We start from the raw sequence: 27,189 nt of genomic DNA, 5'->3' as shown, positions 1-27,189 counted from the left end.
ACAAGCTGATGTCATGTAGAGGTAGAGTGTGTGCGTGTGCGAGCGTGCGCGTGTGTGTGTTCATGCGTGCGTGCGTGCCATGTGCGTGCATGTGATACATGTCTGTGCATGTGCTATAGCATAGGTGTATATTCGTACATTTGTGCACGTATGAGTTCTTCCGTCCATTCTCTCTCTCTCTCCATCCATCCCTCCATCTTCTCTTTACCCCCCTCACCCCCCCCCTCACCCCCCCATCTCTCCTTTCGTCTCTCTCTCTCTCTCTCTCTCTCTCTCTCTCTCTCTCTCTCTCTCTCTCTCTCTCTCTCTCTCTCTCTCTCTCTCTCTCTCTCTCTCTCTCTCTCTCTCTCTCTCTCTCTCTCTCTCTCTCTCTCTCCACATCCTCTACTTCTGTTTCTTCTGCTGCTGGAACTTCCTGAAGTGGTTCTGGATGGTCACCGCGGCCTCCGCGGGGCTGAGCGGGGGCATGGCGTCCACCACCAGCGCTGTGGCCGACAGCGTGGCCGCGGCCGCCTCCCCGTTGGCCAGGGCGGCGGAGTCCGAGCACGACAGGAAACAGGGGATGGCCAGGGAGGCGGAGGCGATGGCCGCGGAGGTAGGGTCTGCAGACAAATAAACACCAGACATACAGTCATACATGTATGTTATTATTATAGCCTTGGGGTTACACGGCGTGGCTATTGTTCTGATTTAAAACTCATGTCTAAATTATAGGATAGATGTTTTTTGTAATCTTTATATGAATCTTTCACAGGATAAAAGCAGGATATATATTTTCTTTTCTTTATAAAAAAAGAAAGGGTTAGGGTTAGTGTCGAACGGAGCCCCAGAGTGGCCATTGAGAGGGATTATTTTTGAGTGGTGCAGCCACTCCAATTGGAACAGCAGTGTGTGCCTACAGTACAGTACAGTACAGTACAGTACAGAGTACATATTCCGACCCATTGGCCAACATGCCAATGTACTAAGAGTCCGACAGCCAATAGTCTTACAGCCAATAGTCTTACAGCCAATAGTCCGGCACCGACACCGACATGCCAATGCACTAAGAGTCAAGTTTAATATTGTTTGGTTTTTTTCCTCTCTCAACGGCCACTCCGGGACTCGTAGTAGTAATAGTTCCCTTAACTCCTCCTAGTGAGCAGCCTTGCGTATGGTTGCCTCTCCCACCAGCGTGGATGTGTGTGAACGGGTGAACCATAGCAATGCAGATGGTTTAAATGATTGACATGTTTCTGTGTGCCAGCATGACGTCGGTCTCGCGCAGCCAGACGATCAGATATCTCCACCTATATACCGGCTCCGCCTATCAGTAGGCGGAGAGATCTCCGATAATCATGGCTATACGCGCTTGAAATGAACGGTTCACGAGGTGTTCATGCTGGCACGGTGCACAAACACACACCCACAATTCATTACTTTCGAGTTTCGACCATGACCTTTAACCCTAGAACACTAAACATGGGTGATTTTCACCCGGACGATTGTATTTTTGCAATGTTCATAATGTTGCTGATGTCTGAGGTGGGCGGGTCTTTCAGTATACCTTCATGATGCTCAGTGACATCATAGAAGGTAGATTTGTTTCCCTGCCCACATCACTGGTTTTCTTCTTACAGGCAGGTGTTCGGGTGAATTTCACCCGTATTTAGTGATAGTGTGATATAGAGAATAATCCAATTATTATACACAATGGACTTTTTTATTTCGTTGCCTTAGGAATGGGTGGACCAAAGGAGAAGTTCCCAACTTAATTCCTCTCTTTTTAGGAATATTCTAAAAAATAATATGCACATAATAGTGTTTAGTGATGATGTAACAAAAATATGTTTAGTGTTCTATAGGGTTAAAATGGCTTATTAGGTTGATGATGATCATCAACGACACAGAAAAATAGCCTGCCCACACGACATGATGTTATTGTTAATATCTGTGTGCGTGCGTCTTTGGAGGAATACTTACTTCTTCTGTTGAGGCCTATGCTGTTCCTCCTAGGGCCTTCAAACTGTACGACAGAGAGGGTCAGAGTAAGCATTTAGGACATCACTTACAGTATACAACAAATGCTGTAGGCACACGCCAACACAAAACACACACGCACGCACGTTCACACGCACACACACACACACACACACACACACACACACACACACACACAGAGAGAGAGAGAGAAAGAGAGAGAGGAGAGAGAGAGAAAGAAAGAAAGTCAGAGACTGAAAGGGTGACATTCCATGCATGCCTCTTTGATAGAGATCAGTGTTGGACCGAGACATTGTTCAGATACTACCAAGCCTCCAGATCCCAGATCAGTGTTGGACCGAGACATTGTTCAGATACTACCAAGCCTCCAGATCCCAGATCAGTGTTGGACCGAGACATTGTTCAGATACTACCAAGCCTCCAGATCCCAGATCAGACGCCAGACACAAAGCCAGAGACAGCACCTTGTCACGCAGGCAGAAAATATAACTGTTCTGTTATCCTGGCTGTACCCACTTCAATGGTAAATGGTGCATGGTGCATTTATATAGCGCTTTTTATCCAAAGAGCTTCATAGATTGTGCAATACCTTCACCCATTCATACACATGGCACAGGAAACCATGCGAGGCACATCGGGAACAATTAGGGGTTTAGAGTTTTGCTCAAGGACACTTGGACACTGACTCTGGGGGAGCCCGGGATCGAACCTTGCGGTTCCTATCCGGCTGCTCAACCGGCCACTCTACCCCTGAGCCACTCCCGCCCCACTTATAGAGCGTCACAGTCCCGTCCCTTTCATGACGACGACAGGCCCAGGAAATAATTCCCCGTGCATTTCCCCATAGACATTTCAAAAAAGTCTTTATTTAAAGATCTGTAAGCCTCGAACAAAGCCAACTCGGATTGTGACAAATCATGACAACAAACACAATTATTTTGGGCCGAACAAATAATTAGAAAGAAAATATAGGGCAGGTTACGACACTTTCTTTTTGTTGTTTTTATTCTTTGTATTTACTTGTTCAGGCTAAAATATTGTTTCTGTTTTGTCACGATCCGAGTTGGCTTTGTACGAGGCTTACAGATCTTTAAAGAAATACTTTTTGAAATGTCTATGAGGACAATGAATTATTTGAATATTTGATTGAATATTGATTGAATACAGCATGGAACTGAACTTAAATATAGTAAAACACTTTGGCTAAAACAAAGAAACACACACACACACACACACACACACACACACACACACAATGTTATACTTTAGCTATTTTTGAAAAGTCTTGAAAATGTGGTGCAAATCTTTCAGAGTCGGCGGCCGATTACATATCCTAGACATGAAAATGTTTGAGAACCGCTGACATAGAAACGATGGGTTTTTCAGAAAACTGTCAGAATTTAGAAGGCATTTTGTAGAATCGTTCTCAGGTCTAAATGGGTTAATGTGTGATGTGTGAGGGCACTGATTCCACACAGAGTATACTATGCCCATATGTGTTTGTGCTACATTTGGATGTTAACAAAGCAGAGGCACACCCTGTAGTCTAGGGTATAGACGTCACTCTGGGGAAGCAGTTAAACTGGTATTATGTGGGCACTGGGCCTGGAGAGTGGCTTTTTATCTTGAATTCCAACCCCATTGATACTGCATGTTTTAACTACATGCAACACTCCAAGATTCCCTGTGAATGAAAAGTGCAATACAAATAAAATGTATTATTATTATTATTACCCGTATTATTATTACCATTATTATTATTAGGCCTTATTATTATTATTATTATTATTATTTGCGACCGAAGTTGCAGAAACCTTGCGTTATTGTCATGTCATGTCACACTCAATTTTGTCACTTTGTCACGTCATATAATATCATCAAACCCTGCATGTACACTCAAGACACGCTCCATACAGTATGGCCCTCATTTATCAACCGTGCGTACGCCAAAATATGGGTGCACGCCGAAATTGCCGACATTTTTGACATTTACCATTTCCGCCAAAGCTTGAAATTGAACGTGACAACGTTGAAAATCGACGTTTGCTCCTCAGCTGGCGTACGCATTTTGTTCTGTCTTACACAAGCGGAGCAGCCTTGTCTGAACTGCTGACACTGTCACAGGCATCTAAACATATGTTTTCACTCCTAAAATGTTAATATAAAACGGTATGTGTATGTAAAAAAACAAAAGAGAGATTTCCAACTTTACAAGTAATTAAAATCGCGCAATTAAAAACAATATAACATGTTTACAATGTATTAGTTTGTGCTTAATCAAACACTTGTTATGCGAGCGCACTTGTGAGATGATTTTGGAGCGCATGCGGACGCGGTGATGCGGCATATGCGATTATGATATATATTTTTTTTTAAAGGCATGAATGGACTGCACGCCTTTATTTCCAAGTGACAATGACAAGCATACAATACAGCTTGCCTATTTGTAGTAAGTACTAGCAGGCTATAGGCGTAAGGGGCTTAATCATTCACCATTTATAAGTGCTTAGACAGTTTTGACAGTTCAGATAAAAGCGAGATCATTTTCGGGGCTCGGGAGGACGGGACCGCGGCGTGCGTCGCCAACACATACCAGCGCAAGCGGCAAGCCTTCATCCATATGTTTATGATTCGTTCATCAATGATCAAATCACTACATAAACGTTGATTGTGAGCTGCCTTGACGACATGATAGCCTATCTCTCATGCAGGCATGTCACCCACAGGACTTTAATATCACAGCAGTGCGCAGTATCACGCCTTCGCCGTGCACTGCGCACGAATGGGTAAAATTAATATAGGCCAGCCTACAAAAACTAATTCCATTCATGGCGATGCGATGTCGATGTGTCATGTATATGCGTGCATGCGTGGACATGACAGCAAAGCAAGCGAGGTGAGAGGAAAACAGACAGGGTAGGCCTACAACTTTATTTAATTCATGCAGGTGTTCGTTCTTTATTTAACAAGACACCAGTGGGCTTGCAAGTTGCGTGTGCTTCTGCGTGTGTGTGTGTGTGTGTGTGTGTGTGTATGTGTGTGTGTGTGCGTGTGCGTGTGCGTGTGCGTGTGCGTGTGCGTGTGCGTGTGCGTGTGCGTGTGCGTGTGCGTGTGCGTGTGCGCGTGTGTGTGTGTGTGTGTGTGTGTGTGTGTGTGTGTGTGTGTGTGTGTGTGCGTGTGCGTGTGCGTGTGCGTGTGTGTGTGTGTGTGTGTGAGAGAGGTGCGTGAGGCGGGCAAGGCACGGGAGAAACCTTTTTTCCATAGTAAAAACTTGTTTCCATGGTTCCCACAGGTCGTAATTCATGTGTTCAGTCGCAAAAACGAGGGCGAGGCTTGATTTCATAGGGCGTGCCAGATAGATTTCAGCCGTCACATTTATTAACGTCAGAACGAAATTAAGGAAGGATCAGCTGTTTGCGATCACTTTATAAATGCCGTGGCGACGTGGGTGTACTACGAAACCTGCACTCGAATCTGTGGCAGATTTTACACTCGATTGATAAATGAGGGCCTATATGTCCAGTGCACGTCTTACTGGTAACCCTGTCTTCTACCCTGAGCCATCCCAAAGTAGCAAAGTCATATTGGTATTACTGTAGGTGCGTGGGTCATGGGCTTAGTTATCCCAGGGAATCCCAGGCGTCAATAGAGGACCGAAGTCCTGACGTCACTCGCTCGTCCCCTCGATTCCCCTCTCTCTGGAGAACAACATGGGCTCATCTCCAAAAATAAACAAGCTGTCTCTGCGTTGTTGTCAGAGAGGTGTCTCTGTATCGTTATATTGTCAGAGAGGTGTCTCTGCGTTATTGTCAGAGAGGTGTCTCTGTATCGTTATATTGTCAGAGAGGTGTCTCTGCGTTATTGTCAGAGAGGTGTCTCTGTATCGTTATATTGTCAGAGAGGTGTCTCTGCGTTATTGTCAGAGAGGTGTCTCTGTATCGTTATATTGTCAGAGAGGTGTCTGCGTTATTGTCAGAGAGGTGTCTCTGTATCGTTATATTGTCAGAGAGGTGTCTCTGCGTTATTGTCAGAGAGGTGTCTCTGTATCGTTATATTGTCAGAGAGGTGTCTCTGTATCGTTATATTGTCAGAGAGGTGTCTCTGTATCGTTTGGGCCAGTCAGTCACTCATATATGATAGTCTGTATCATATATGCAGCGGCCTGGATTTGTTTATTTTTTAAACACGGTTCTTATATGAGGCGATCTAAAATTTTGTGCCCTCTACCGATATTGACGTCAGACTTCGGTGCTCTATACTCTTCGCTCTGCACCTCATTTCTCAATGTGTGATGTGTTGTGAGTTGGTAGATCGGCTATTTGTCGTTGAATGTATACGACTATTATAACATGCTCAGACAAAGGCAGGGGCTCGTGCGGCCGGGTATACAAATGTGCTGGAGGCAAAAAAATGCTTCCAGTCCTTCCAGCCGACATTGAAGAACGGAATGAGTCATTAATCTGATTCCGCTATAGTTTTGGCTACAAGTTGCACATGCAGATATCATCAAGGACACCACTTTGTCTTTACATGATGTGGTGGTGTGTGCGGCTATTACATAAGACTCTCATCAAGATCAACAGCAAATGGAGCTTGTTGGCTCCTCTACACAGTACCATGCCATTTGATATGAATGACTGTGTGTGTGACCTCAGTCACAAATCCCCTACGCAGGGATTAGAGACCCAGCCCACCAGGGTCGGGAGCTCCGCCCGCTCACCTGTCAGTCTGGATGTCACACACACACACACACACACACACACACACACACACACACACACACACGCACACACCACACGCACACACCTCACGCACTCTCTATGTGTTGTCCTTCACAAGAAGCCATAATAATAAACCATCATCCATCTGTCAAGCTTCCACTCCGGTCATTTGACTGAGATGCTTTTATTCTATAATTACCCTCCTTGCATATCTGAGCATTTTTCTTTGACTTGTTGCCACCTCCTCTATAATTATGCTTCCCTTTTAGCTGTCGTAGTCTCTCTCTCTCTCTCTCTGTCTGTCTGAACATGTACATTTTTAAACTCCTTGTTCAATTCAATTAACAAAGAAACACAGACTATGAACAGAATCTTCACACTGGAGTTAATTCCTCCTGGAACACGTGACTACGTGTTCAGATGCTGAGTCAAGCTTGTCAGCCAAGCCCCTCCAAGCCCCTCCCTCAAGGCCAGCTGATGACATAATCCTGAAGGTTAAACGTAACCAAAAGGCCATTGGCTTCAGAGCCCAGCAGGCTGTTTATCCATTCACAATTCACATCAAAGCCAAACAAATATTATTGCTCGTATAGGCCCAGGAGGATTCCCTTTTGAACAAGTGGTATATATAGGTAAAGGCTGTGGTCTTATTAGCATTTCACTCTATTGGCTATAAACATACAATAAAACTAAGAGTTAGGGCAGGAGCAGAGCCATCTAATAGAAGAGTTAGGATATTGATGGGGCAGAAACCGAGCACTCGAGCGCTGTTCATGCAGCTGGAGTTGGAAATACATTGTTTTCAACGAGGGCGGCACAAATAAGAGCAATTTTAGGCATTTTGTGCAACATGAAAACTGTTTTAAAGTAGGGATGCACGATTAATCGGTATAGCATAATCTGAAAAAAGTTCATATCGGTATCGGAATGGTCTCAAAATAATACAGCTTATTTAATCGGTTTTCAACAGCAAAAGATAAATACAATTTGAAAGAAATCTACATTTAATTTGTGTACTCATCTCATTCAGTAGTCATTCAGTTGTGAAAACAGACACTTGGAAAAGTATTATGCTATTTATTGATTTATTTAATACTTTATCAACAGGCTTTGGGCCAATAGCGGCCTAGGGCCTATAGGCTTGTTTCCATTGTGGTCCTCTGTATAATATCGGAATCGGTCAGAATCTGTATTGGCAGATATGACCCTGCAAATAATCGGAGATCGGATATCGGTCATAATTTCATAATCATGCACCGCTATTTTAAAGTATTGTACAGTAACAAGTAAAGTCTCTGTAATGTTTATGTTGTACGATTACTACAAAACAATCTAAAATAAAGGGATTTAAGATCATTAAAGCTGGGCTGTTGCCTGAGTCCAATGCATTTCTGCCTATACTTCCGGTCCAGGGACTTGTCCCTATATTGTCCCCATTCTCAATAGAAGTCTATGTAGGAGAGCCAAACACAAACATTATGCTATTGATTATGAATGGCCAGTTCGGAATAAGACGATGCTGTATGATGCTAAGAGCGCCCCTCACTTCACACGGGTGTGATTTTTTTTTGCCATACATCTAATAGTGAAATTAGAAGATCTATACAAGGTATACAGCCAGTTGCATCGCAACATGTTATGAGCTTGTAGATTGGCTATTTTGTAGATAGTAGTAGGCCTATAAGGCTGTTTTCTGGAAAAAAGAAAAATGCAACGCAAAAATATATTTTTTAAACATTTTGACAAAAATAGGGTTTTTAGGTTAGCGTGCATTTGTTTTATTAAATTGTTATATTGTATTATAAAACATACTTATCAAACATATCAGCGAGTATACACATTCCCAAAAGGAATTGGCTACAGCTCTGGTCCATAGCGTTAGAAGGCATGTGGGCTATAGCCCTGGTCCATAGCGTTAGAAGGCATGTGGGCTATAGCCCTGGTCCATAGCGTTAGAAGGCATGTGGGCTATAGCCCTGGTCCATAGCGTTAGAAGGCATGTGGGCTATAGCCCTGGTCCATAGCGTTAGAAGGCATGTGGGCTATAGCCCTGGTCCATAGCGTTAGAAGGCATGTGGGCTATAGCCCTGGTCCAGACTCCATAGAAGGGTCCATTTGTACACTCTCATATTAACCCATTCTGACCTGAGATCAGATTCATACGAGGTTTCCACTGGACACACACTGGTCTGATGAACCCATTCTGACCTGAGATCAGATTCTAAAAAAAATTCAGTCGTTCTTCGATTTTTCAAAAATAGCAGACCTACAAGCTCGTAGCGCGCCACTCGGTGGCGCGCTATGAGCTTGTAGATCTGCTATTTTTCAATAGCTAAAGCATGACATGATGCTAAACACCAAAATGGGTTCCCGGTCAGAATGGGTTAACATTGATTTTACCCCAAAAAATGGGGGGTCCCAGAGATAGAAATGCCATTAAATGGGGGTCCGTAGACTAATTCACGTCAAACTGGGGGTCCTTGAAATTAATGCGTTGAGAATCACTGCTAGAGCTGTAAAAACTTATATCTTATATGGGGGGTCCCTGGCATATCTTTTCAAATGGGGGTCCACAGGCTAATTAGTGTCAATTTCCTTGACATGATAAAGTTTGGGAAAGTACAGCATGTGTCTATATGTGTTTGCATGAGTTTCAATGAATGAACGAACGAACGAACGAACGAACGGGTTGTAGACATTGTGGGCACTGCTGTCGACCTACCTCGGTCATCCTGCTGCTCTTCCGTCTGCGGGAGACGGAGTGAATCTGCCAGGGCAACGGCTGGTGCACCATGTAAGGCGTCGGCTCTGGCCTCCGTGCAAAACACGAACCTATCTGGATACGGTGCAAAGGAACAGGGTTAGAGCGAGGTGCCATCATGCATGTCGTGTGTCTTCATAGTGCGTGTGCGCGTGTGCGTGTGTGTGTGTGTGTGTGTGTGTGTGTGTGTGTGTGTGTGTGTGTGTGTGTGTGCGCGCGTGTGTGTGTTCCCAATGGTTGCAATGATGTTGACCTTTGACTTTTGGTATCATTTGGTTGCATGTGTGCTTATACTGTGACATTTTTAAAATTAATAAAAGCAAAACCAGTTATAAATGGACGATTTCACCCATTTTCACCCTATCTTCTGCTCATATACAGCAAATGCTCATGATAATAATGATAAAAAAATGTTGTACTCAGAGGAGGGCTGTGGGCAGTACCAGTGACCATGCAGTAAGTATCATCGATGGGGAATCCCGGGTAAAATAAACTGTATATGCTTTCTATTAGGATGAGACACAAATAAATGTGCACCATTTTATCACCAATTATATGAAGATAGGTTGAAAATGGGTGAAGTCGTCCTATAAGTCCATTTATGTTTTGCAAAACATATTATGAACAGCTGAAAAAAAAAGAATTAAAAGAAACACATGCTCTAAATAGGCTATATTTGAAAGGTTACCTATATAATTCCAAAGCAAAAGCAGAAAAACACTGATTAATATATGTAACAATTATGTTGTCACCTAGGTCAACCAAGGTGCTCAATGGAGAAAATATTATGTAAAGTAGTGCTGGTGCTTCAAGGACCAGGTGTGACTGGAATACAAAAAAAAGGTGGCGATCCGAGCACTCAACAGACAACGTTTTGAGTGCTTCTTCTCCGCCTTTTCTTTAGTATGGTGTTCACCTCGTTTACATTTTAATAATGTCGTTTGACGTCAATTCTGCATGACTACAGCATACTAATGGTTGTATCACAATGACAGTCAAATGTTGCACGTTGAAATGCGATCAAGCAGCAAAACAACATGTTGTTGTTTTTGTCCACTGATGTTCATGCACTTAAAAATTCGAATAATATGCATATAGAACAGAAATTAATGCATGCACTGAAGTGAAGTAGAATGTCTTGCTACAGTATAGGCACTTAAAGGCACTTCAATTCCATGCTAGAAGGCTTTCTTACCTTTATTTGTAGTTGTTACGTCCCCACCAAAGAGGTCCAGGTGTTATTTTGTGCAAAAGCTCCTTATTTGCTATTTCCCCTACCATAAGTCCTGAATTGCATTGAATTGAATGGGAATTGAATTGTGCTAATTCGCTTATTTCCATCGCTCAAAATTATTATTTGTTTGTATATATCTTCTCTTCACAAAGTAAATAATATCCCAAGCGGCACACTTTACTACTTATTTCGGTGGAAATAAGCGAATTAGCACAACACCCCATAGACCCATTCAATTCAATGCAATTCATTGAGGGATTATGGTAGGGGAAATAGCCAATAAGGAGTTTTTGTACAAAAAAACACCTCTTTGGTGGGGACGTAACAACTACAAAGAAAGGTAAGAAAGCCTTCTAGCATAGAGCACCGAAGTCCTGACGTAACTCGCTCATCCCGACGATTCCCCTGGTTCGCGGAAGTAATTTCTCTATGGAGAATAACATGGGGTGATCTTAATATCGTCTACTATAAGCGTTGTGGTCCAAAAATAAACAAGCTGTCTCGGCGTTATTGTTAGGGAGGTGTCTCTGTATCGTTTGCAACAGTCAGTCACTCATATATGATACAGTCTGCTTCTAGCGAAAATCTAACTAATTCAGCAGCAGTAACATTAGCGTTTTCTCTCAGTCAGTTGATTCTTCATATCCATATGAGTGAAGCGGCCGGGGTGACATGTTTATTTTTCAAACACAGTTGTTATATGAGGCGATCTAAAATCGCTTCAATGGGGATTTCAATGCAACTAAACAAATACATGAACCTGGGGACTGACGCCCTCTACTGAAAGTGACGTCAGACTTCGGCGCTCTATTGAATTGTCCTTTAAGCCTTTATATACTTCGCTGTACAAAAAAATAGCAAACATAGCCGATCCACAAGCTCACAACAAGTATAGCAAGCCTGCAGATCGGCTGGTAATTATGCAACTTTTGAAAATGTCGCAAACATTTTCTTGTAATTTCTTTAAATGCCCACATGAGTGTTGATGCCAGGGGTTAACCCATGCATTCCAAACCGGGAAAGCATCCGTGTCATTTTGCATTGGGAATTTGGGATATTCAGAACACAGCAGATACACAAGATTGAACGTTTTAGAAAAGAAAATCTGTGTAAGAAATACTGGCATTTGTAGAATCTGGCCTCGGGTCCTTTGATGTTTGGTTTTTAACCCATTTAGACCTGAGGATGCATCAGTGTCACATTAGCTTTTTTTTTTCTTTTTTTTTTTATCCCACAATTTTGTAACCCAGTTTTCTTTTCACCCAGTGCCAATTATCTAATGTAATCCTGGGCGCTACACTTCCTCTGCCAACCTGGGGGGGCAGCGGACTGACCTCATGCCTCCTTCTATGCATGAGGAGTCCAAGCTGCTTCTTTTCACCTGACAGAGGGGAATTTCCCCGGCCGGACGTAGCGCGTGGAAGGGACACGTTATTCCGACCAGTTCCTTTCCCCGCCATCAGGCGCCCCGGCTGGCCAGGGGGAGGTAGTTTTAGAGACCAGGATTACGGCATGTTTTTGTGAGGGTATCTACCCTAGGGGACACGGGGAGAACATGCAAACTCCACACGGAAAGGCCCCATCGCCAACCCCCGCCTCGGGTATGGGCACTGATGACACGGAGGAGGGGAACACGCTGCCAGTGCCCACAGTGTCCCCAGCGGGAATCGAACCCAGGACCTTCTAGCTGTGAGGCGACAGCACTACCAACTGTGCCACCGTGCCCCTTGTCACATTAGCTTTTAACCCTTAAACTAAAATAGCAGATCTACAAGCCTCTAGATTTCTTTTTTAAATCGTGAAAATGTGGCGCAAATCTTTGAATATATATATTTTTATAGCAAACATTTGTAAATCAAATCTTTGCTTCTGGGGGGGGGGGGGGGGTGTCCCTGGAACAACATATTCAGATGGGGGTCGGCATGCAGCCAAATGCTGATAATTTCGGGGGGGGGGGGGTCCTTGACATGAAATATCTTGAGCACCACTGATATAGAAACATAGGTGTTTCAGAAAACGGTCATGATTTAGAAAACATTTTGTATCAGAATCTGGTCTCAGCTGGTCTAAACATGGGTTATAGTTATAAATGTTCTTACCGACTCCACGGTTCTGACCATGATGTACATGGCTGTTAGCATGGTCACCAACATCTTCCTCTCTTCAGTTATACTGCCGATAGTGTTGATCCTTTTAACGTTGTCCTGCTGAAGGAAACCACAGGTGTGGACATCAACAGAACGGACCGATGTGAAAGGCTGCTCTGACCAGGACCTTATGGACACACACACACACACAAACAAACACACTCACGCACGCGCACACACACTCACACACGCACGCACACACACACACAGGAGTCAACCACCGTGATATGGGAAGCTAATTAAGGACCTTTAAAGAGCTTTGCGTTGCATAAATAGACATGCAGTAATCTTCTCCTCTGCACAAGATTGGTCCCTCAGGCCTGCTTTCTTCCTCCCAAGCGGACAAGATCAACAAACTCACGCACGTGGCACGGACGCACGCACGCACCCAGGCAGACACGCGCGCGCGCGTACACACACGCGAGCACACACACACACACACACACACACGCCTGCAGAGTGTTAATGGCAAGGTCGTGTTGATTATGAAGACTTTATACAGCGTGTTATTTCACACTGAGGCGGGAGATAATATCACTAAGCATACGCTGGATCATGAAAAACACAACCATGGCCAGTAAGACGGGCATCCAGTGGACCCTCACGCAACAACTTGAAGACCTTGACTTTGCAGACGATATATGTCTTCTCTCTCATAAACACCAACATGCCTGCAGTCAAAGCTAACACTACTCTGCGAAGAGGCAGCAAAGACTGGCCTCAAGATCAATGTGAAAAAGACAGAACTCATGAAGGTAAACAACAAACAGGATCTCCCAGTCCAACTATACAGGGAGACAACCTCAAAGAGACTGACCGCTTCACATATCTCGGGAGCATACTGGGCAAGGATGGTGGATCAGACGATGACATCAAAAGCAGAATAAACAAGGCCAGACACGTTTTCACCACACTACGACCCATCTGGAACTCCAAGGCACTGTCCCTCCATAATAAAATCAGAATATTTAACACCAACGTCAAATCAGTTCTCCTCTATGGATCAGAGACATGGAGAGTGACAAACACTACCACCAAGAAACTCCAGACATTTGTCAACAGGTGCCTAAAGGCGCATTCTGAACATCAGGTGGCCTGATAAAATATCAAATGCCAGCCTGTTGGAGAAAACCAACCAAAACTCCATCAGCCAGGATGTGAAGAAGAGAAAGTGGGGGTGGATTGGACATACCCTCCGAAAACCTACTGACAACATCACTAGGCAAGCACTGGACTGGAACCCACAGGGCACTGGACTGGAACCCACAGGGCAAAAGAAAAGTGGGGAGGCCAAAACAGACCTGGAGAAGATCAGTGGAGAGTGAGGCAAAGTCGACTGGATTATCGTGGGCCCAGCTGAAGAAAACTGCTCAAAACAGAGTCCGATGGCGGGGTGTGATTGCGGCCCTGTGCTCCACCTATAGGAGCCTACAGGAATAAGTCAAGTAAAGTCATACGCCCCAGTCTGTCAGTCAACTTGACAGACCCACCACCCGCCAATTTTGATATAGGAAAAAATACACATACATACATATACACAACACACACTCCCCCACTTCCTCGTTTCCCCCGAAACCCCCGCCCACTCTCTTAGGGTGAATTATGTCCCTAGATTCTAGGGATAATAATGAATACACATTCATTATTATGCCTCATGGCTACACACTAATCGGGCCCAATATCAAATACTTATGTCACATACTTATGTATCATACTGTAAAGGAACAGTATAGATGTTCTGTACAGATAAAAAAAAACAAAAAAACATTTGGCTTTCTAATGAACAGGAGATGACGCAACACTGTACGGGTCAATGCATAGCTGACATTCAGTCAGCTGTGCATTTATTTATTTTTTGTAATCAGATTGAGCTACTGTACTACTCAGACGACACGGCTGCGGGTTCACGTGCGTCATTTTGTCTGTATAGTCTCAATCCCAATCCCCGCAGGTGTAACTTGAATGTGCAATTATTATCAAAGTTGAGCATCATGAAGTTCAAACAAACTTGAAGCCTTTTGTAGACATGATGTCACTGATGTAACGCAATAGAATGAACGGAAGCTATTACTCACCATGCCTTGACGTGCGAATCGGTGCGGCGCGTGCAGAAGTATGTCTGACCGGGAATCCGTTTGGGTATTACAGAAGTACATTCTGTACATGAAGGATTCTCTCCAGCCTTCAGGAATGTCCGAATGTGTGTTATCTGCCAGAGCATCGTAGGTATAAGAGTTCCCCTGCCGTAGGCCTACTTACATACGAGAAAAGAGAGCCAGTTAGTTTTGGCTATATACATTGTGAAGACCGTACATTTTATAGTATATCCAGCATTTGCATGAAGACGGATATATAAGGTAAGGAGTTGGACTGCTTTCTTTTCATTTCTTTATTCTTTCTAATAATAACACAAGATTATAAAGGTAATTGTGTATTTTACAAAAATTGAGATCATGCATACCTGTGCTTTTACAAAAATTGAGATCATGCATACCTGTGCCTTTTATCTGTTGTTTTGTATTGGTTAGTGCAGGCTATAATTTACTATTATAATTTAGAAGATGCTTTTATGTCCAGAGTGACTTACGAAGTGCAAGATCAATGTCATGAATGCCCTTGACATGTGACTACAGGCCGGTCACATATTATGTGGTCACAGAGCACAAAATAAATTAATTAAACGCTAACAAGTAACACGGAATAAGGATACCAGCCTAAACATAGAATCTGTCCAAACCAATATGCAAACAGTATAAATCTATCTAAATAACAACTTTTTAACAACTACATAATTTTGCGAAAATGTAACCACTAACCATTAAAGTGGCTATATATACTGTGTTGTTTAGACATATTTGATGATTTGATTGGTTTAAATCATCAAATAATACGATTAAAACCAATAATGGTTTTTAACCTGGAATGATGGTTAACATCAACCATCTGATTATTTTGTAGCACTTTCTTTTCATTGCACTAATTGCTTGCCAATTTATCCCGTTGCTTTTAGACGATTATAGACAGGCCTAATACCACTATTGCACAAGTAAATTGTTCCAGATAAGTGTCTGCTAAATGCCTATAAATTATAAGACAAACAATCCATTAAATACATTCAACATCACTCGAGACAGAGTAGCAGCATAGAAGCATTATTGCTAAAGTGCAATAATTACGGAGGATGGCACAAGCATGTAAAGACAATCCTTCGTGAATTTAAACAAAGCAATAATGATATAGCAATAACTATCACGTGGTTTGTCTGTTTTCATTATACTGCTGAGTGCTGACCAGGCCACTCAGGTAGGCTATAGTTTCACACTGACACGGATTGCATGTAGAAGTGACAAAATAGCAAATCTACAAGTTCATAGCGCGCCACCGAGTGGCGCGCTACGAGCTTGTAGGTCTGCTATTTTGGTATACTGCAGTGGCTAACTGTGGTGACTCTAAACACAGTCACCCCCGCGGAACAGCTCAGCCTGGTATTCTTAACCTTAACCTCAGTAAAACAGTGCCAAAACCTATAACCATATTCAAAAACGTAACCCCAGTAAAACTGTGCCTATATATAACCCTGAACTTACAGTATTTCTAACCTTATTCTCAATACAACACATTCAAGAATATACAAGAACCGCCCCACCGATCGGTCGGCGTGAGGTCGGCGGAAAGAACACGAGGGGGCGAGCATGTTTTAAGGCGAGCATTTCGGTTACCTTAATAGGGAGCTGAAGCATTGTTTTTCAAGCGGCCACATTGAGCAGTGATGCAGTCACCTCTAAATTGAGCTGTCTCAGTATACACTATACTTAAACTGGCATTATTACATTCCGGCTGTCAGTGGCCACGTTTGCATTGCCGTGTGAGGATGAATGAAACGCACATAGGCAAGAGGGAAGTCGTGCTCCAGTGAAGCGCTTCAGAAAGATAAAGGTCAGGCTAAACCGGCCTCCGTGCTCCGTTCCGTAACAGATAACATGACAGCCCCACTTCATCTTCTACACGTATACCAACATGTTGAACAACAGCATGTACATTACGTGTTTATAACTTGACACTATTTCGTATACAGATTATTGATGTACATAGTGTGTGTGTGTGTGTGTGTGTGTGTGTGTGTGTGTGTGTGTGTGTGTGTGTGTGTGTGATTTCCAGGTTTCAAAGCTGTGGCGTAGATGACGTAAAACAACAAAGTCAACTGACAGAGGGCAGGAGAGAGGAGAGCTGGTCGCACCATGTTCTCGACAAGACGGAGCAGCAGGAGGAGTAGGTTTTGTAGTTCTGTTCTAATAACGCTTGCATTAAAATCTTATTCAGTCTGTTACCACATGGGTTCCCAAAGTGGGGTCCGGGGACCCCTGGGGGTACTTGAGGGAGTTCCAGGGGGATAGTTGGGAACCAAATGGACCCTTATGCGTCTGTAACTCAGAGAGTGTACAAATGGAACCAAATAGACCCGTAAATGGGGTAGCATAATGTGTGTGAAACTGGGGGGGTCCATGACATAAATATGTTTCGGATTCACTGCTAGAGCTGTAAAAATCCTCCCTTATCGGGGTCACTGGCATATGTTTTCAAATGGGGGTCCGTGGCCTAATTAATGTTGATTTGGGGGTCCTTGACACGAAAAGGTTTGGGAACCCCTGTGTTACCAAATAACATTAAACGATTAATAGGATGCAAACAAGAATAATTCCAGGGTAGTACTGTGAAGACTAAAATGCATCATATCTCTGCTGTCCGGAGGAAACCACATAACTCCAAAATGTTCATTTTTCAAGAAATGCAAAATATACGTTTTAAGGAAATTAATAAAACCGTATATTTTTTTAAACAATGCAATACTGCCCCATCAAAGTTGGTGTTGTGACTTTAGATATTGTCAATTATAGAGGAGAGAGGTGGTGGAGTTAGAAGACAGTTTGAGGGTCCAATGGAGTTAAGAGGTTTTGTCCAATGCATTTTTTTACTTTCCAGTACTACTTTCAGTAAAGGGTGTTACATTTTATTTATGCCAAAAAATATCAAGAATCTCAAAAATGGAGTTATGAGGTTTCCTCCAGACAGCAACGAAAGTATGCTTTGTGATTCCAGGGAGACTTCCGGTGGACAAAGCCCAGTCAGAGGTTCTGTTAAAGCTGGGCCTGGGGGCGTTCTGGGTTACACCGCTGGACCCCGTCTCCCTGCTGGACATCAACACCTGGAATTTGGAAAACCAGCCCCCTGTGGTGCCAGAGTACCTCCCACGTGCTTTCCTTCAACGCCTTTGGCTGCTCAATCCTGAAGCGCGGAGCACATACTGCCAGCCTTCGCCTGATTCACAGGCCGACACCCAGAGGGAGGACATTGTCAATGGCTATGGAGAGGAATCCCAGTGCGCCGCTAACCCCCTTGACTTGGTCGCGGCCGTCTATATGTCTGCCAATACCTTCGCTCAGCAGGACATTGCAGTGCGCATGGTGCAGTGTCAGTTTGCAGTTCCACTTGTCCTTCCGTCCGTCATTTCAGATCAGCAGAGCTCCTTCCTCCTTTGGCCTTTGAGAGGTGTTGTGAGCCGGTGGAGGACCACCCACTCCCTTTCTGGGGTCCTTGAAGGGGACTTGGCCAGCACCAAGATGCCATTGGTGTCCTTTGTGAAGCTAGGTCATTGCGGTGTGTCCAAGTCACGGGTGCTGAGTCGGGTTCTTGGTGGACCCAAATCCCGTAGTCAGAGCTTCTTGCACAGGGGGATGGACGGAGGAAAGCTGCACCGGAGGCTCTCCAATGGTTTGGTAGAGCTGGCATGGTACCTACCCACTGGAGATCCTGACACGGATATCTTCCATGTGCCTGTGGCGATCTCTAACTTACGCGGTGATGCCGCCGTGCACGAGAAATGCCTGAGTCTTCTATGTCGTGCCTCTTCGGCTGTAGTCGTGTTCTGCGGGAACCTCAGGGAGAAGGAAAAGCGCCTTTTGGCCTCCTGGAAAGGCACAGCCAACAAGATCATCCTCATAGACCTATCAGACCCCGGTGAAGAGGAGAACGAGAAAAGAGTTGTCGGGTTCGTCGAGCCGAGACTTGGAGACGAGCTGGGCCTGCCCAAAGACTCGGTTCTGTCAGGGGGAGCGGTCAGTGAGGAGCTGCTGGCAGACAGGTTAGTTGAAACCCTGAATGGTCTGTTACCAGGTAAACTAAAACACGTCACACTTGAAGAAGCGGCAGGAATAGCAGCAGAGCTAGGACTGAATGTGGATGAAGGGGCTGTGTGTAACAAGGCAAGGGCAACAGTTGAGGAAGTGCTCAAAGGTCTAGAGGAGGGGTCTGCACGGTTCAGGGAGGAACAGCTGCCTTTGCAGGGGGCAGCATGGAGTACACTGTCAGAGATGGAGAAAGAGGCAAGTAAACAAGAAAAAGCAGGAGAGGTTAACACACAACAACAGAACGAGGCGAGAAACATCCTCCTCAAGCTCAGCAGCTATACAATGACTCCCGCTATGAAGACTTTCACAGATGCATTGTTCACAACAGATAAAATGGAGAGAGCATACTTTCTTAGATGGATGAAGTTAAGCCTTCGGGCCAAGCAAATGAGAGAACAACACAGTCTCCAAGGACCAATACGAAATCAGCAGGAGGTGGAAGTGGAATTGACAAACGAGAATGTTGATGATGATTGCGATGATAGTTTCTGCACAGATTCAACAGAGGAGAATACGTCAGTGGAGGATACGCTTGCAGAAAAGCCATTGAGCGTGGACCACACTGAAGAGAGTGAACCACCACCTCCTGAACGGACAGAACTAGAAGGAGACACAGATAATGATGTTAAAGTACATGTGACAGGAGTAAGTCCTGTAAAACCTCATCTAGAATCAAACTGCTCAGGGGACCTGACTGAAAACCAGAAATTAGAAACAGAGTCAGGTCACATAGCCCCGTGTGGAGAGGTGGCTCTTACGTTAGAAGATTCCACTGACAAGAACACAGAATCAGAAGAAGAACCAGCCCACGGGCCTTCTGATGATGATAGCTTCTGCACAGCTTCAACAGAGGAGGAGAATAAATCAGTGGGGTTCATGCTTGAGGAAAGGTGTGAACCACTGTGTGAACAACTAGAACTGGACACGGATAATGCTGTGACGGGAGACAACCCTATAGAACCTGATCTAGAATCAAGCTGCTCAGAGGATCTAACTGAAAACCAGAAATTAGAAAGCTGCGCAGAGACACTGGTCCAGAACATGTTGGAAGGGCTGCTCAGAGAGACTGAAATCCTGAAACTAGAAACAGAGTCGGGTCACATAGCCCAGAGTGAAGAAGAGAAACTGAAGTCAGTCCTACCTGATGCAGGGTTAGACGTGTTAGAAGAGTCCCCTGACGAGAACATGGAATCAGAAGAACCAGCGCAGAGGCCTTCCAGTGATGATAGCTTCTGCACAGCTTCCACAGAGGAGGACAATAACTCGGTGGAGGATATGCTTGAAGAAAAGCAATTGAGCGTGGACCACACTGAAGAGGGTGAACCTGCACAAGGAGACAGCCCTATAGAACCTGATCTAGAATCAAACTGCTCAGAGGATCTGACTGAAAACCAGGAATTAGAAAGTTGCGCAAAGAAACTGATGCAGAACATGTTGGAAGGGCTGCTCAGAGTGACTGAAATCCTGAAACTAGAAACAGAGTCGGGTCACATAGCCCAGAGTGAAGAAGATAAACTAAACTCAGTCCTACCTGATGCAGGGGAGGAGAATACCTCGGATATGCCTGAAGAAAAGCAATTGAGCGTGGACCACACTGAAGAGGGTGAACCTGCACAAGTTCCTGAACAACAGACTGAACTAGACACGGATAATGATGTTAAAGTACATGTGACAGGCAACAGCCCTATAGAACCTGCTCTAGAATCAAACTGCTCAGAGGACGTGACTGAAAACGAGAAATTAGAAACAGAGGCCGGTCACATAGCCCAGAGTGAAGAAGTGCAACTGAACACAGTCCCACCTGATGAACGGGAGGCAGCTCCGAACCAGTCTGTAGAAGAGTCCAATGATGAGAACATTGAATCAGAAGAAGCACTGGTGAATAAGTATTCTGAGGACGAAGAACAAAATCTCTCACCACAGATCCCTGAAAATGCAGACTTGGACTTTAGACCAACTACAGCTGAGCAAAATGAGCTTGAACAGCAAATATATTTAACGCCTAATGAAAACCAGATCAGTCCAGATGAAACAGATCATTTCTCTCTCAGCCTTGAGCACTTCCTGCGTGAGATGGGGCTAATATTTGAGCTGACCCGCATCAGGCCAGGGAATGGGAACCACAACGTGCTGCGTCTCCCCAGCCTGGCTGCAGACTTGCTGCTCTGCGGAATTCCCCTTGAGATTATGGACGGAGATGCCTCTAACATCCCCATCAGTTGGCTGGGATGTGTACTGGCCGAGTTTAAACGGCGCCTGTCAGCAGAGGATGTCAGGATCCGTGTGTTGACAAATCTCGGAGTTCATCCCGCAAGAAATGGCGAAGTGCTCTCTGCGCTGTTTGGGGCAAACCTCCCCACAAGAGGGAGGGGGTACTTCAAAGGGATATACATGCTGCCTCTATGCGTCACAGGTGAGCTCAGGAGGGACATGGAGTGTGATCTTCTGTTATTGGTTGACGTGGAAGGCCTCTGCTCACCAGGATCAAGTAAGGAGGCAGCCGCCCGGGTCCATGACAACGAGATGGCCACAGTAGCTACTGGACTGAGTGACGTTCTACTGCACAACCTAGCCTCACATGGGGCCACTGGGTTTGAATCCAATGTAACGGTTCTGATTAATGCACTTCTACGCACTGTGGTGTGTGGCAACACGCCGGTGTGTAGACTCTTAATCCAGGATGAAGGATTAAACAGCCAGATTCAAGCTTTGCAGCTAGGACGTGTAGCTGCGATCCTTCAGGCAGAACCAGAAAAGACAGAGATTAAAAATAATCAGATGCCAATTTCACCTGTCAAAAGAAACATCCCCTGTCTCATAGGGCCTTGGCAAAACATCTCCATCTCTCAACCAGTTGACAAAGGGTATACTGAAGGTGTGTTACAGCTGAAGCAAAGCCTTTTTGAGGCATTTGGAAAGTGTGCAGCAAAGTCAAATGCCGCAGGGCTGTCTGAATTTATCGTTCGGCTGTGTGCCGTTTGGGAGGCGGTGAAAGCGGAATCGTTCTCCATTGGCCTTGGGAATACTGACGTGGCAGGGTCTTTCTCTATGCTGTGCAAAGAGCTTTCCCAGTGGGAGAAGCTTTTCCTTGAAAACATGGAGATCTGGTTTATGGGGGCACAAAAGAGAATCACCTCCGCGGAAACTAAAGTTTCAGGGACAAGGCTAAAAGGTAAACTTCTGAGTCGATTGAAAGAGGAAGCCAGGGAAGAAGTCGAAGCTGAGGTTGAAAAAATCATGTCGAAATTAGAGGCCTATTTGATACAGAATGACCACAACAAAACCTACATTGAGACTTACCACCCAAACATAATGAGCAATATGAATGCACTCCAGGAGCAGGTGACCGGAGAGATGATAGAAAGGCTTGAGTTGGCCAAAGATAACCACCAGTTTTCTACACAGCTGAGAACCTTTGAGGCCTTTCTGGAAAAAGAACTGGAGCTCAAGCTACACATGCTGGTAGAGAACAGCAGATTAGCCAATGTTCTCCTTGAAGACATGCAACTGGAGGAGGAATTTGAGCGTGTGTGGGATAATGTTTTGGCCACCTTTGACTTTGGACCTCCACAAACAAATGACATTACTACAAGGGTTACAGAAATCCTGATAGATAACCTCATCAGCCGTGGCCTCCAGAAACACATTTTCAGGCTTCAGAACATTGGCAAAAAGAACAGGGCTGGCTTTGAAGTTCAACATGAACATTTTGGATACACTACCAGAATGAAGTCTATGTTTGCGGACAACAACAAAAAACAGAGATTAGATGCCCATCGTTTGGCGTGCACCATCATAGAGGGTTACAATCGCTTTGTGGCAGAGAAGTCTAATCGGATTGCAGACTTCTCCGACAGCTACATAACAGAACTGTTTGAAAATGTTGAGAAGACTCTAAGGGCAAACCCAGTGGAGATACGGTCAGCTTTTGAAGTGGACCTGAAAGTCTATCTCTGCCGCTTTGCATGCAAAGACTTCCAAGACTTACACGACCGCTATGCCAAAGACAAAGATCTTTTGGGGTTTGCCAAGAGGTCCAAAGAGAGACGCCAAGGCGAGTTTGTCTACCAGTTCAGGAAGAGGGACCAGTGTCACAGGGTGGCCCAGGCTTTCACCTCTATGGTCTTCAGACCCACAGCCATGGACTACATCTACGAGTCACTGGGGAGGCGTGTCATGGAAGAGATGGTGAGCCAGGAAAACGGCCAGCAGTACCTGTCTCCCTTGGCTTTCAATTGCAGCTTGCTGGAGGAGCTGTTGGACGAGGACCTCTTCGAAAGCTTCCTGGAATACCTGCAATCCTATGAAAGCTTCAGTCTGAAGAAGATCCAGGAGAGAGTGTCGCACCTCTCCACTTCGGCCATCTTCGACGAGTGGAGGCAGCAGCGTCTCGGAGAGATTGTGGGGAAGATGTCCGCAGCCGTCAGTCAGACATCGGAGGGTGCGAGTGGGAATCTGAGTGACACCAAAGTGCTGCTGGGAAAAGTGTGCCTCAGCCTGGAGAAAGAACGGGACGTGAATGTCACAAGGGCCTCACTGGACGGACCTCTGTTCAGCATCACCGTTGAATGGGACTACTTTGTCTCCCGTTTGCTGGAGGCACTGGCTGATATGCGGCTGGAACTGGCCCGTGAGTTCTCCAAGGACACAGACATTGCAGAGCTTCTCCAGGCTCTTCCCGTCAAGCCCCAAGACTCCCTCTTCAACAGGGTCCGAGGGTGCGAGAAGCAGTGTCCTTTCTGTCGGACCCCCTGTGAAGTAGGAGGGTCGGTGCATGACACGCACAGAGCTGTGCTCCACAGGCCTAAAGGCATGCTGTCCTACACATGTCACGACTCCAGCGCTCTGTCCCATACCAGTTGCCTTTCAGACACAACCAAAGATAACCTGTTTCTGAACAAGGACACAGACGGTCAGTCTCTGGCGTACAGCGATTACCGCTCCATCTACCCAGACTGGAGCATACACCCGGTGGAGCCTGACACCAAGACACCCATAGCTTACTGGAGGTAAGGCCAAAGAAACATGTTTTGGTATGTAGTTTGTGTCTAGCCAGTATACATTTTACAACTAAACAACTAAACTAGCGCCCCTCAATAATAATTATAATAATAATCATACTCATGTGAAGTGAGGGGCGCCCACTCTATTTATATCGGCCACGTGATGTCTTTCCTCGTCATTTAGTGCCCTAAACAAACATTAGCTGGCAAACGATTTATGCCATAAATGCTCTAAACATAGACTTGGCTGCCATAATGAAGTAATCTTCAAAAGCCATGCAATCGCAAATGGCAATAGGTACATATATGGAACAGCATGCTGGGGAATATTTGTAAACAAGGCATATGTGCAGTCATACAGATACATGAGGTCATAGGTCAGGGCCAATTAGAATCAGGGATTAGAACCATATAGAGTATTAAAAGGATAGAGACTGAACCGGAGCGACAGCCCCGCCCCCCCGCTATTAATTTCAGTGGAAGTTGCTCACAGGCGTTTTGAAGCACCTGGAAGAACGGTCTATACTTCCGCATTTTTTCGATTTGGACACCAAAATGTTGTGCCCAAAATGCGGAAGTGCAAATGAGCGCTCAATGTTAAACCCCAGCTGCACGGGGTTTCCTCGTCATAATTCCATGGGTCCGCCTGCAGGCCCCGCTCTTACCACTAGGGCTGAGCGCCTCAACGTTGGAGAGCCTCACTGGGGGCTTGATTAGAACTCTATTTAGAATTGGATAGTTTTATCATCATTTTTTAAGAGCCTGCTCAGGGACTAGATGGAAATGAGCTCCTGGCTATAACTCTGGCTCATTTACATGGATGTGAAAACTGACGCGTTTGATTAATGTGATGTCTATGTGTGCACGTCTGTCACACTCTGGTCTGAGTGAAGGTATAGTGTAGGCCAAAATTGGCACTGAAACAGCTCTCAAAATACTCCCAAAATGCTCAAAAATGGCAAAATACCAAAAATAGCAAGCGGTCTTTTCTATACAAAAACAATCAGTTTTTATTTCACCTTTGCAGAGTCCACATGAAATGGTCATTCAAACAAACCAAACGCAAAAGAGGTATTTACAGCCCACTGGCCAGGTCTGCTGCTCTGCTCCCTACAATCCTACATTGATTGCGGCAGTGGCAGGTGCTCCTTATAAAGGCTAGGCCCCTCCCATTTAGACCAAACCAACCCCCGGATTGATTCCACAATCGAACCAGAGCTTCAATGTCCAGAGACATCACAAATCATTCACAAGTCATAACACACATTTGTCACAAGTGTCACATACTACTATAAATTATTCCCATAATATAATCAAAGTCAAGAGATCTCTAAATACAACCCTCCCACTGTTGGCATGTTCCACACACCCCACAGCTAGTATAGTTGCTCCCTTCAATGGAGTAAACAGTCAATTAACTTTAATCAAGCATCACACAATATATATATAGTCAAAATAACAAATATCACTCTGCAATCATAAATAATCATTACAATGTTAACCATTCAGTCCCAGTGGCAGGTTGAACTGCCACAATGTCCCTGACCTGCCGTATGTGTTCATTATTATTGAATATTACGTATTCTTGTTGATTGTAGGATAACAACTTTCGCACACCTAGAAATCAGGCGTGTGCACAGGTGCGTAGGCTATTGGATATCAATGAAAGCAATAGAATACACCGGACTTCCTCAGCCATGTCCGGAGGGACCGAAATGTTGCTTCATTAAAAATAAGAAAATACTTATGTGCCGAGCAAATACACAGTGTGCGGGTCGTGTATTCTATTGCTTTCATAGATAATAATATCATTGTATGTGCTTTTGCTTAACAGGTACGTGTTGACGAGATTCAACCAACGGTTTGCAGAGGAATATGAACAGCAGCCAGCACAGCTGCCTGACGACTGGCTGCACGTCACTCGAGAGGAGGCTTTGGAGAGTCTGAGGGAGCTAGGCCTCCACACTGAGCACTGTTAGTTGAGGAGCATAGGGATATTATCGTCGATAGATAAATCGTCTAAAAGCGCCACATTTTGCACAGATGTATAGCCCAGGTCATGCTCTAATGATTTAGCTAAACAGGGCTCCCGAGCCGGCGGCTTTCGGGTCTCCACAGCGGACAAATCCAGCTTTTCTTTGTATTGTGTTTGTAGACAGATTATACGTGCCATTGTCATGGCATTCACTTTGCTCTTACATATCACTACAAACACATACACGACTGCCATGTGAATATTATGGTCTTATATTAAAGGTGCAGTAAGTGGTTGTTGTTGTTGTTGTTGATGATGATTTGGTTCCATTTAAGTACACTCTCAGAGTTCAATTAACATTGATTTTACAATCTAAATTGGGGGTCCCAGAGATAGAAATTCCATTAAACGGGGGTCCGCAGACTAATGCATGTCAAACTGGGGGGGGTCATTGAAATTAAACAGGTTGAGAATGACTGTCAGTACAAATCTTCTCATGGCATATCTTTTCAAATGGGGGTCATGGGGGTTGACATCAAAAAGCTTGGGAACCACTGACTTACAGTAGGCTACGCGAATAGCAAATTATAAATGTAAGTTGACTTGAGCAGGATGAATTAAGGACAAGGGCCAAGGCAACCATGAGCAGCTATTAAACCAAGCAGCAATAGCTTTAAGAAAGTATATTTGAAAGACGTTTGATCGCAATGTGTTATTTTCAAATAAACTTGACATTTTTTGAATACTTTTGAAATATTTTAAAAACACATCTCAGAATGTGGAACAAATAGGAAAGAGGAATATTGGCATACCGTATATGTCCACAAGAGTGCAGCGTTGTATCACGGAATTTCCAGTTAGTTAAACCATCTACAAAAAAAGGGGGGGAAAAAAAGTCACAATAGGCCTCACAATCACAATCACAATACTTCATGTATGCAATATATTGTCTTGTTCTGCAAAGACAATGTACGGTGAATAAAAAAAAACACTTTTCTCTTTTCTCACAGTGTAAACAGATTCTGATAAGAAGTATTGCCACTGTATGATAGTTAATCATAGGGCCATAGTTGCCTTTGTGTCTGTTTTGTCAGACACTTGTCTAAGAGTGACAGCCAGAACATAAATATTACACCGCCCTCATGGGCACACCATTTTGAAAACCACTATAATGACAACCAAC

General features: G+C 44.5%; 2 protein-coding genes across 3 annotated transcripts; one reads left to right on the top strand and one right to left on the bottom strand.

Moving 5' to 3' along the window:
- Positions 1–239: 239 nt before the first annotated feature.
- LOC308320805 (uncharacterized protein) lies at positions 240–12,857 on the bottom strand. Of its 2 annotated transcripts, XM_080771483.1 has the most exons (5): positions 12,796–12,857; positions 9,424–9,537; positions 1,963–2,005; positions 380–602; positions 240–269 (listed from the first exon to the last, which is right to left on the bottom strand). In XM_080771483.1, exons 1-4 carry the CDS (start codon positions 12,847–12,849, stop codon positions 385–387), a joined length of 429 nt encoding a protein of 142 aa, XP_080627609.1. In that variant the 5' UTR covers positions 12,850–12,857; the 3' UTR covers positions 240–269; positions 380–384. The 2 variants fall into 2 exon arrangements, with proteins under 2 accessions (XP_080627609.1, XP_080627608.1); XM_080771482.1 differs by lacking the exon at positions 240–269 and having other exon boundaries at positions 366–602.
- A 4,142-nt stretch (positions 12,858–16,999) lies between these two features.
- On the top strand, positions 17,000–26,023 carry LOC308321578 (uncharacterized protein). Its single transcript, XM_080772532.1, has 3 exons — positions 17,000–17,112; positions 17,941–24,037; positions 25,866–26,023. The coding sequence occupies exons 1-3, from the start codon at positions 17,082–17,084 to the stop codon at positions 26,008–26,010; spliced, it is 6,273 nt and encodes a 2,090-aa protein (XP_080628658.1). The 5' UTR covers positions 17,000–17,081; the 3' UTR covers positions 26,011–26,023.
- Positions 26,024–27,189: the final 1,166 nt, after the last annotated feature.

This window comes from Protomyctophum bolini (assembly GCF_963924005.1).
Source record: "Protomyctophum bolini genome assembly, chromosome: 9".
Lineage (NCBI taxonomy): Eukaryota > Metazoa > Chordata > Actinopteri > Myctophiformes > Myctophidae > Protomyctophum > Protomyctophum bolini.
This window is presented reverse-complemented; position numbering and strand designations above follow the sequence as displayed.

Coding starts and splice junctions, on each gene's coding strand:
- LOC308320805 (XM_080771483.1), bottom strand. CDS start 12,849: ATGTTGGTGACCATGCTAACAGCCATGTACATCATGGTCAGAACCGTG. Junction 9,538..12,795: donor TGGTCAGAACCGTGGAGTCG/GTAAGAACATTT, acceptor CACCGTATCCAG/ATAGGTTCGTGTTTTGCACG. Junction 603..1,962: donor CATAGGCCTCAACAGAAGAA/GTAAGTATTCCT, acceptor ATTTGTCTGCAG/ACCCTACCTCCGCGGCCATC.
- LOC308321578 (XM_080772532.1), top strand. CDS start 17,082: ATGTTCTCGACAAGACGGAGCAGCAGGAGGA. Junction 17,113..17,940: donor AAGACGGAGCAGCAGGAGGA/GTAGGTTTTGTA, acceptor TTGTGATTCCAG/GGAGACTTCCGGTGGACAAA. Junction 24,038..25,865: donor ACACCCATAGCTTACTGGAG/GTAAGGCCAAAG, acceptor TTTGCTTAACAG/GTACGTGTTGACGAGATTCA.